The following is an 11,710-nucleotide window of genomic DNA, read 5'->3' as shown; positions in this document are numbered from 1 at the left end:
ACACTTGGATCCAAAGATTTTGACCTTCTCTTAAAGATTTTGGTATTGATTCCGAGCCAAAGATACGGCTTCTTTAAATTAAAGAAATTTTTTAGCGACCTATCTGGCATTAAATCTAGGACCAATAAAATTAAAATTAGGATACAGATCTCATTTATCAAATTTTCATTCTCTTTTCGAGGTTTATTAATAAGGGTACTCACGTACAAAACAAATGCTAGTTTAAAAATCCAAATTATAACGGATACTTCAAAGTATAAAATGTTCTCTTAATTCCAAAAAAACTTTAAACCAAAGATCCTAAATGCTCAAAATAAGTCTTAGACTATATTTGAAGCTTTTTTATCTTAAATCTAAAGTTTCAATATTTCAGTTATTTTAAGGACAATTTCTTTAAATCAAAAATGTGTTTCTTTACTTTAAGGAAAATTAGCCTTAGTTCACACTGGTAGAAAAAGTTTCGTTAATACGATGAATTTCTACGTTGTATTAACGAAATTCTTCATTAAAAGTCAGCCAACGTAGCATTTCGTTATAACAACGTAATTTTACGTTATATTTACGAAACCCTTTATGGAATACATTTCGTAGTATTAACGAATAATTACGTTGCTGTTACGTAGCATTATTTTTTGTTAAGATCTTTGAAATATGATTTATATACAGTAGGAAATAATATTTATTGATAAATTAGGTAATTTAATAATCATATATTGTGACTTTCACTTAAGAAAAAAGCCTCTTATTTCTAAGACCAAACAAGTAAGGAAAGTCTAAAGTCGGGCGGGGCCGACTATATTATACCCTGCACCACTTTGTAGATCTAAATTTTCGATACCATATCACATCCGTCAAATGTGTTGGGGGCTATATATAAAGGTTTGTCCCAAATACATACATTTAAATATCACTCGATCTGGACAGAATTTGATAGACTTCTACAAAATCTATAGACTCAAAATTTAAGTCGGCTAATGCACTAGGGCGGAACACAATGTTACTACAAAAAAATATGGGAAACATTTAAATCTGAAGCAATTTTAAGGGAAATTCGCAAAAGTTTATTTATGATTTATCGCTCGATATATATGTATTAGAAGTTTAGGAAAATTAGAGTCATTTTTACAACTTTTGGACTAAGCAGTGGCGATTTTACAAGGAAAATGTTGGTATTTTGACCATTTTTGTCGAAATCAGAAAAACATATATATGGGAGCTATATCTAAATCTGAACCGATTTCAACCAAATTTGGCACGCATAGTTACAATGCTAATTCTACTCCCTGTGCAAAATTTCAACTAAATCGGAGCAAAAAATTGGCCTCTGTGGGCAAATGAGTGTAAATCGGGCGAAAGCTATATATGGGAGCTATATCTAAAACTGAACCGATTTGGCTGATATTTTGCAAGTTTTTCGAGACACATAAAATATTCTGATGTACGGAATTTGAGGAATATCGGTTGATATACACGCCAATTATGACCAGATCGGTGAAAAATATATATGGCAGCTATATCTAAATCTGAACCGATTTTTTCCAAAATCAATAGGGATCATCTTTGAGCCGAAACAGGACCCTATACCAAATTTTAGGACAATCGGACTAAAACTGCGAGCTGTACTTTGCACACAAAAATACATCAACAGACAGACAGACGGACAGACAGACAGACAGACAGACAGACAGACAGACGGACATCGCTAAATCGACTCAGAATTTAATTCTAAGCCGATCCGTATACTAAAAGGTTGTTCTATGATTACTCCTTCTTGGCGTTACATACAAATGCACAAACTTATTATACCCTGTACCACAGTAGTGGTGAAAGGTATAAAAATGATAATCGTATCGCCGTGTCCATTTATCAAATTTTTTGCAACCAAGATTCATTACGGCAATTGTTCCGCCTTTTTCATCTGAAAGTTCACTTCCCCGTGGCATTTTCACTAAAGATTAAAAATGTACAATAAATTTCTTGCGAATATACAAAAAACACCAATTTAACTCACCCACCATCGATGTTTATTATTCACAACGAAACTGTAATGAGCCTGTGCACTCTTCAGCGAAAAGAACGTAAATGTTGTTAAGGTTTGCCCATCAGACAAGTTTTCTGTTTAACTTTTTACCGTTTGTTTTTCAAGACGCACACGCAAACATGTGCTTATTGCCATGCTTACATGTGTATGAGAGAGAGAGAGAGTATGGAGAGATGTTTTAGAGAGAGAGAGAGAGAGAGAGAGAGAGTAAGGAGAGGCAGAAATTAAATATATATAGCCCCCATATAAACCGATCTCCAGATTTGGCTTGCGGAGCCTAAAAGAGAAGCAAATTTCATCCGATCCGGCTGAAATTTGGTACATGGTGTTAGTATATGGTCTCTAACAACCGTGCAAAAATTGGTTCACATCGGTCCATAATTATATATAGCCCCCCTATAAACCGATCCCCAGATTTGGCTTGCGGAGCCTCAAAGAGAAGAAAATGTCATCCGATCGGGCTGAAATTTGGTACATGATGTTGGTATATGGTCTCTAACAACCATGCAAAAACTGGTCCATATCGGTCCTTAATTATATATAGCCCCCATATAAACCGATCCCAAGATTTGGCTTGTGGAGCCTCTCAGAGAAGCATGTTTCATCCGATCCGGCTGAAATTTGGTACATGGTGTTGGTATATGGTCTCTAACAATCGTGCAAAAATTGGTCCACATCGGTCCATAATTATATATAGCCCCCATATAAACCGATCCCCAGATTTGGCTTGCGAAGCCTCAAAGAGGAGCAAATTGGATCCGATCCGGCTGAAAGTTGGTACATGGTATTGGTATATGGTCTCTAACAACCGTGCAAAAATTGGTCCACATCGGTCCATAATTATATATAGACCCCATATAAACCGATCTCCAGATTTGGCTTGCGAAGCCTCAAAGAGGAGCAAATTGGATCCGATCCGGCTGAAATTTAGTACATGGTAGTGGTATATAGTCTCTAATAATCGTGCAAAAATTGGTCCACATCGGTCCATAATTATATATGGCGCCCATATAAACCGATCCCCAGATTTGGGTTGCGGAGCCTCAAAGAGAAGCAAATTTCATCCGATCCGGCTGAAATTTGATACATGGTGTTGGTATATGGTCTCTAACAACCATGCAAAAATTGGTCCACATCGGTCCATAATTATATATAGACCCCATATAAACCGATCTCCAGATTTGGCATGCGAAGCCTCAAAGATTAGCAAATTGGATCCGATCCGGCTGAAAGTTGGTACATGGTATTGGTATATGGTCTCTAACAACCGTGCAAAAATTGGTCCACATCGGTCCATAATTATATATGGCGCCCATATAAATCGATCCCCAGATTTGGGTTGCGGAGCCTCAAAGAGAAGCAAATTTCATCCGATCCGCCTGAAATTTGGTACATGATATTGGTATATGGTCTCTAACAAACATGCAAAAATTGGTCCACATCGGTTCATAATTATATATAGCCCCCATATAAACCGATCCTCATATTTGGCTTGCGAAGTCTCCAAGAGAAGCAAATTTCATCCAATCCGGTTGTAATTTGGAACATGGTGTTAGTATATGATCTTTAACAACCGTGCCAGAATTGGTCCATATCGGTCCATAATTATATATAGCCCCCATATAAAACATTCTCCAGATTTGACGTCCGGAGCCTCTTGGAGGAGCAAAATTCATCCGCTCCGGTTCAAATTAAGCACATGGTGTTAGTATATGGTCGCTAACAACCATACCAAAATTGGTCCAATCACACAAAAATTGGTCCATATCGGTACATAATCATGGTTGCCACTGGAGCCAAAAATAATCTACCAAAATTTTATTTCTAAAGAAAATTTTGTCAACATTTTATTTCTAGAGAAAATTTTGTTAAAATTTTATTCGGTTCATAATAAAATTTTCATCATTGTCAAAATTTTATTTCTATAGAAAATTTTGTCAAAATTTTATTTCTATAGAAAATTTTGTTCAAATTTTATTCGATTCATAATCATGGTTGCCACTCGAGCCAAAAATAATCTACCAAGATTTTATTCCGTCCGGAGCCTCTTGGAAGAGCATGTCTACTTTGTCAAACTGACTTTGGATCGATCTTTTTTGATTTAATATATACCACGTATGGACTTACATACAATTTAGAAGATGGTGTTAGGAGATTTTAAGATACCTTGCCATCGGCAAGCGTTACCGCAACTTAAGTAGTTCGATAGTGGATGGCAGTGTTTAGATGAAGTTTCTACGCAATCCATGATGGAGGGTACATAAGTTTCGGCCTGGCCGAACTACATTTTTTTTCCCCTTTTTTTCCCTTTGGTTACGAAGGCACTTTTTTCTGGGTGTATGTAAATCGGGTGAAAGATATATATGGGAGCTATATCTAAATCTTAACCTAAATCTTGTTAATGAACAGAAAAATTGCCAAATATATACTACTAATTGATAAACTCTTTTATATTGATATTCATTAACATCTTTATTCTTAATTTTATATTTTTACATGAATTGAAATTTAAAAAAAACATTCGTTTTGTTCATAATTGTTTCTGTTTATTTGTTTCAAGAGGTTCCGCAAGCAAAATCCATATACTAACACCACGTAACAAATTTCAATCGAATAGGATGAAATTTGCTCCTCCAAGAGGCTCCGGAGGTCAAATCTGGGGATCGGTTTGTATGGGGGTTATATATAATTATGGACCAATATGCATAGTAAGAATGTTAATTCTACTTTCTGTGCAACATTTCACATAAATCGGAGTAAAACTTTGGCCTCTGTGCTTATATGAGTGTAAATCGGACGAATGATATATGGGAGCTATATGTAAATCTGAACCGATAGCAATCAAATTTGGCACACTTTACGACACTATCAGTTGTACTCTTTTAAAGCACACCATGGGAAAATTCTGGCTTCTGAAGCCATATACACGGATGAAAAAGACTGTTTTTCATATGTTTGGCTATAAACATTATATGTTTGGAACACACATTTTTAAACACAATATTTTTAGTGCAAGCATATAATGTTCATAAACTAGCATAACATGTTTGGGACATATATGTTAATATGTTAGAACATATTATGTTTGGGACATAAAATGTTTGTAAATATAATATGCTTGGATGCAAACATATATTAATTTAGAAATAGCCTATAAACATATTTGTGTTTAGTAGCTTGGAGCGATATTGAATTAAGTTGGTGGTTGTTGCTTGTTATTACAAAATTAACATTTTATTTTTCCTTGGGCAATTGATCAGCTACTTCTTTGATCCTTACAAACTGTGTGGTCCGCTGTTCGAATCCCCGTCCGGCAAAAGGTAAAATTAAAATAAAAAAATCATAAAATTGAATAATTTCTTCTACAATGTTTGTATTACAGAAAAAGGTGCTAAGAACTAAAAAATTTCGTGGAAGTGAGAAAGATGTCGGGGAATATACAATTGGCCAGAAACAAAATTTTGAGCATTCAGGTCGAAAACCTATGTTGTTAGCACCTATATTACCTGTTTATTTTCATAATTCATTATGATTGTAAATATATGAATAAATAAATAAAATTTTGAGCACAATATTGGTTGGGAGAATTTTTTTTAAGCATATAATATTTTTGGGTTCAAAATGCTTCCAAACATATTATATGTTCACATAATAACATATTGTTTTTTGGAAGACAACATTATTGAATTTGGATGCAAAAATACAAAATGTTTGGAACTTAAACTACCCAAACATATATTGTTTAGACCAATATGTTCTCAAACATATTATATATTGGAAGAGTCAAACATATAAATGTTTGGGCAATACCCAAAAATGTATATGCTTGAAGCAAAATATGTTTGGGAGTATATGTTACAGAAGCGATTTTTTGTGAGCGTGTATTTAAATTCAATTCGTTTTTAATAAAAAACAAGTTTGTTTTTACCATTTAGAAAGTAAAAACAAGTAAGTAAAGTCTAAAGTCGGGCGGGGCCGACTATATTATACCCTTCACCCCTATGTAGGCCAAAATTTGTGTTACCATCTCAAGTACTTCACATTTGCTTGAACCTATATAAAGGAGACAATTGTTTTAAATACTTCTACAAAATCTCTAGAATTAAAATTTAAATCGGCTAACGCTATCCAGTTAATTGGAGGAAACTTCCATTGAAAATGGGTCCAAAATATGTAACAGTCTACCATATTTCCCCAACTCTGGTGTACGTATATATGGGAGCTATATATAACCTGAACCGATTTTGACTAAATTAGAGATGTATAGTTAGAATAATAATTCTGCTATCTATGCGAAATTTCACGTAAATGGGAGTATTACTTTGGCCCCCCTGGTCATATGAGTGCAAATCGGAAGGAAGATATATATGGGAGCAATATCTAAATCTGAACCGATTTCAACCAAATTCGCCACAATTACCTATACTACTAAACGTACTCCTTGTGTGAAATTTGAAACAAATGACGGCAAAACCCTGGATTTTGAGGCCATATAAGTTCAAATCGGACGAAATATATATATGAGAGCTATATCTAAATTTGAATCGATTTTGACCATATTTGGCACATACAATAGTATCGTTAAAAGTACCGCTTGTGCAAAATTTGAAGTAAGTCAGGGCAAAACTCTGGCTTTTGAGACCATATAAGTCCAAATCGGGCGAAAGATATATATGTGAGCTATATCTAAATGTAAACCGATTTTAACAAAATTTGACACACTTAACGATACTATTAAACGTACCCCTTGTGCAAAATTTGAAGCAAATCACGGCAAAACTCTGGCTTTTGTGGCCATATAAGTTCAAATCGGACGAAAGATATATATGGGAGCTATATCTAAATTTGAACCGATTTTAACAAAATTTGACACATTTAACGATACTATTAAACGTACCCCTTGTGCAAAATTTGAAGCAAATCACGGCAAAACTCTGGCTTTTGTGGCCATATAAGTTCAAATCGGACGAAAGATATATATGGGAGCTATATCTAAATTTGAACCGATTTTAACAAAATTTGACACATTTAACGATACTATTAAACGTACCCCTTTTGCAAAATTTGAAGCAAATCACGGCAAAACTCTGGCTTTTGTGGCCATATAAGTTCAAATCGGACGAAAGATATATATGGGAGCTATATCTAAATTTGAACCGATTTCAATCAAATTTACCAAGCATTGGTAGAATGTCAATTCTACCCTCTGTGCAAAATTTCACGAAGATCGGTAGTAAACTTTGGCCTCTGTGGTCATATGAGTCTAAATCGGACGAAAGATATATATGGGAGCTATATCCAAATCTGAACCGATTTGGCTGATATTTTGCAAGATTTTCGAGATTCATAAAATATTTGGATGTACGGTATTTCAAGAAAATCGGTTGTTAAACGCGCTAACTATGACCACATCGGGGATAAATATATATGGCAGCTATATCTAAATCTGAACCGATTTTTTCCAAAACCAATAGCGTTTGTCTCAGTCCCAGGAAACGGCCCTATGCCAAATTTGAGGACGATCGGATTTAAATTGCGAGCTGTACTTTGTGCACAAAATTACATATACAGACAGACGGACAGACAGACAGACAGACGGACATCGCTAAATCGACTCAGAATTTAATTCTAAGCCGATCGGTATACTAAAAGATGGGTCTATGACCATTACTTCTTGGCGTTACATACAAATGCACAAACTTATTATACCCTGTACCACTGTAGTGGTGAAGGGTATAAAAAATAATAATATGTTATTTGACAACACAATTAGAAGTAATACGAACACGTCAATAGTCAATCTTCATAATGAAGGTTCTTATTACTGATCATTATTTTGGCAACTCTTCGGATATTATTATTATTATTTATTATTATTTAAAAATTTTTGTAATAAAAAAAACAAGTTTTCTACAAAAAACATGGCTAGCATTATAAAGTCTAAAAAATTAATATTTGCTAGACTCACTTGAATAATCAGAAGTAACACAAACGGATCAATAGTCGATCTTCATAATGAAGGTCCTTATTGTCTTTGCTGGCTTGCTTGCCATTACTTGGGCAGCTCCTAGACCCAATGGAAATGCTGAAATTATTAAGGCAAATTCGAAAATTGATCATGATAACTATTCTATGAAGTAGGCCTAAATTTTTATGGTTCAACGACATATATGTAATATCTATTTTTTTTTTTGTATTTTCACAGTTTCGAAACCAGTGATGGTACCATTCGTATTGAAGAAGGTAGACTCATGGATTATGGAAAGGAGCAAGCAATTGTTGTTCATGGTTCTTATTCTTGGAGAGATCAACATGATGGAAACATTTATACTGTTCACTATATTGCCGATGACAAAGGTTTCCATCCCTCTGGTGATCATCTTCCAACATTGCCTCTGCATGAGAAATAAAAATAAATTAATTTCATGTATGTGAATATTTCTACGACTGACATAAAAATCGAAATGATGTAAATTAAATTAATCGAATGGAATTAAATAGAGATGCAAGGGATAATCTTATAAATTGGATTTTTGTAAAATTTGACATCTTTGTCCATATATCGCAAATAGTGGATGAAAATTTTATAATCCCAAATTTAATTTTATGAAGCCTAAGTAAGTACAGTCGAATGTCGGGCGGGGCCGACTATTTCATACCCTAAACCACCCATACTGATATAATAAACTTTAGCATTTGTGGGGTATCATTGATATAGTTTTGGGAGATAAGCCGCAATTCCACACTGAAAAAAATATTGTCGTGACGTCAAAGATTTCTTGTCTTTAAAATAAGAATGCAAATTTTGCTTAGCACAGAAAACGCATTTCTCCAATATAAAGTTTTTTTCCTTGTCCATAAGTCGATAAACTTTTCAATGAAGTCGTATTGTCCTTTTAATTAAGAGATTTGACATGACTAACCTGAAAGAAAAAATGTTTGGGCTATGGTCAACTTGACTTTAATTATTCAGAAAAATTCTTTAAATTTAATGAAATTGTCTTTAAATTTGTTGTCTTTTTGCATCTTGACTAGAAAGCAAAAAATCAATAAAATATAGGACATGTTTTTCCACACTTTATTTTAAAGAAGTTTTTTACTTGAAACATAGCATAATTTCTACTGGAAGTCGAGCCTGAATTTTGAAAATAAAATTGTCGTTAATCCGTATTTAAAGGACTTCGAAAAAAAGCTGAAAAACTGAAAAATTAATATATGCTTCCTAGAAGCAAGTACACAAAACCCAAATCTTTGGAACCGCACTGAAAAAGATATTTACGTGATATTAAAGATTACGGAACCTCAATTTTAGGATGCGCAATTCACACACTATTAAGGACAAATTTCTTTAAAATGATGAAATTTTAATTAAAAGAAAGTTTATAATATTTTTTCATTAAATTTAGGACACACATTTTGAAAATTTGCGTCCCTTCGTTAAAGTTGCATGACTTTAAACTAAGGCAAATTTTCATTAAAGTAAAGAAACACATTTTTGATTTAAAGAAATCGTCCTTAAATTAAATGAAATATTTAATCGTTAGATTTAAGATAAAAACGCTTCAAATGTAGGTTATGACTTATTTGGAGGATTTAGCATCTTTGGTTTAAAGTTATTTTGGAATTAAGAAAATATTTTTTTTACTTCGAAATATCCGCCATAATTTGGATTTTTAAACTGGCAGTTGTTTGTACGTGAATAGCTTTTTTAATATACCAGAAAAATACAATGAAAATTCAATAAATGAGATCTGTATCCTAATTTTAATTATTTTTTTTATTTATAAAGATACTCACGTACAATCAAATATCAGTGTAAAAATCTAAATTATAACGGATACTTCAAACTAAAAAACGTTTTCTTAATTCCAAAAAAAAACTTTAAATCAATGACGCTAAATCCTCAAAATAAGTCTTAGGCTATATTTGAAGCGTTTTTATCTTAAATCTAAAGCTTCAATATTTCAGTTAATTTAAGGACAATTTCTTTAAATCAATAATGTGTTTCTTTACTTTAAGGAAAATTAGCCTTAGGTGAAAGACATGCGACTTTAACGGAGGGACGCAAATTTAGAAAATTTGTGTCCTAAATTTATTGAAAAAAGTTTTTGAATCAAAGATTATAAACTTTATTTTAATTAAAATTTCATTATTTTAAAGAAATTTGTCCTTAATATTTGGTAAATGTCGCATCCTAAAATTTAGGTTGCATAATCTTTAATATCACGTAAATATTTTTTTAAGTGTACAGAGTTAGTATACCCTTAATACTGAGTCCATTATTAAATAAAAGGTGTATTTTTATAAAAGCTACATGTAAATTTAAATACGATCCGGTAATACATCTAAATTTGAAATTTGAGAAAAAGTGTTTAATACATAAGAGTATTGTGGCTAAAATTTGAGAAAATCGAGCGATGCATATATATGGGAGCTATATCTAAATCTGAACCGATTCAGATTATATTTTGCAGGTTTGGTTGATATTACAGAATATTATACTGTGGTAAATTTGAGTAAGATTGGTTTACAATTGAGGTCAAAAATAAGGTTATTAGGGGAAATTTTTGAAAATCAAACGATACCTATATATGGGTGCTATATCTAAACCAGAACCGATTTAGGTGTTATTTTGGAGGTTTGGTTAATACCACAAAATATTACTTTGTGCTAAATTTGAGTAAGATTTGCTAATAAATAAGGCTATTATGACCAAATTTTTGAAAATCGAGCAATGCAGGTATATGGGAAGTATATCTAAATCTGAACCAATTTCGATGATTTTTCGCACATATAGTAAGTACTACAGAAGATTAGAGTAAATCAACTTTGAGTAAGATCGGTTGATAAATAATGGTTTTACGGCCAAATTTGGGAAAATCGCGCTATACATATATTTGAGAGCTATATATAAATCTTAACCGATTTTGATGAAATGTTGCAGACTTGGAGGGTGATGAAAAATATTACCTTGTGACAAATTTGATGACGATCGGTTTGTAAAAAAGCGCAACGTGACCCCATTTTTTGAAATCGGGCAATACATATATGGGAGCTATGATGATGAAATTCGATGAAATTTTGCACACATAAAAGATGGTGAATAATAAGTTACTTTTGACGTTGATCGGTTAGTAAAAAACCGAAATGAAAATATATAGGCGATATATCTAAATTTAATCAGATTTTTTCCGAAGTCAATAGCGTTCGTCCTTGTACAAATAGAAAGCCATCTACCAAATTTCATCTAAAGCGGTTAATAATGGCGACCGGAATCCTGCGAACAACATATAAAGGGTGGTTAAATTGTAAGGGCCGATGTTGAATGTGAACCACACCTAAATGCCAAGTTTTTTTCCGAATTTTATTTGACATTTCTCTATTTCAGACTTACTCAATTTGAACCATGAAGAGATACACAATCCAACAACGTGTTAAATGGTTCCAAGAAATGGCAACAATGGATGATCAATTTTCGAAGAAAATCATCTTCAGTGATGAGGCACATTTTCACCTCAGTGTATTCGTCAATAAACAGAATTGCCGCATTTGGGCGAACGAGAATCCAAGAGAGATTGTCGAAAACCAATGCACCCACAAAGAGACTGTTTGGTGCGATTTATGGGCTGGCGGCATCATCAGGCCGTATTTTTTCCAAAATGAGGCCGG

General features: G+C 33.2%; 1 protein-coding gene across 1 annotated transcript; it reads left to right on the top strand.

Moving 5' to 3' along the window:
- Positions 1–8,056: 8,056 nt before the first annotated feature.
- LOC142231759 (larval cuticle protein 65Ab1-like) lies at positions 8,057–8,451 on the top strand. The gene is made up of 2 exons (XM_075302402.1): positions 8,057–8,178; positions 8,247–8,451. The coding sequence occupies exons 1-2, from the start codon at positions 8,057–8,059 to the stop codon at positions 8,449–8,451; spliced, it is 327 nt and encodes a 108-aa protein (XP_075158517.1).
- Positions 8,452–11,710: the final 3,259 nt, after the last annotated feature.

This window comes from Haematobia irritans, chromosome 1 (genome assembly GCF_050003625.1).
Source record: "Haematobia irritans isolate KBUSLIRL chromosome 1, ASM5000362v1, whole genome shotgun sequence".
In the NCBI taxonomy this organism is placed as follows: domain Eukaryota; kingdom Metazoa; phylum Arthropoda; class Insecta; order Diptera; family Muscidae; genus Haematobia; species Haematobia irritans.
The sequence above is the reverse complement of the archived record's forward strand: the minus strand, read 5'-3'. Positions and strand labels throughout refer to the sequence as shown.

Bases quoted from the DNA above. Each gene is read 5' to 3' on its own strand.
- LOC142231759 (XM_075302402.1), top strand. From the start codon at position 8,057: ATGAAGGTCCTTATTGTCTTTGCTGGCTTGCTTGCCATTACTTGGGCA. The intron at 8,179-8,246 runs GTAGGCCTAAAT...GTATTTTCACAG, and splicing joins CATGATAACTATTCTATGAA to TTTCGAAACCAGTGATGGTA.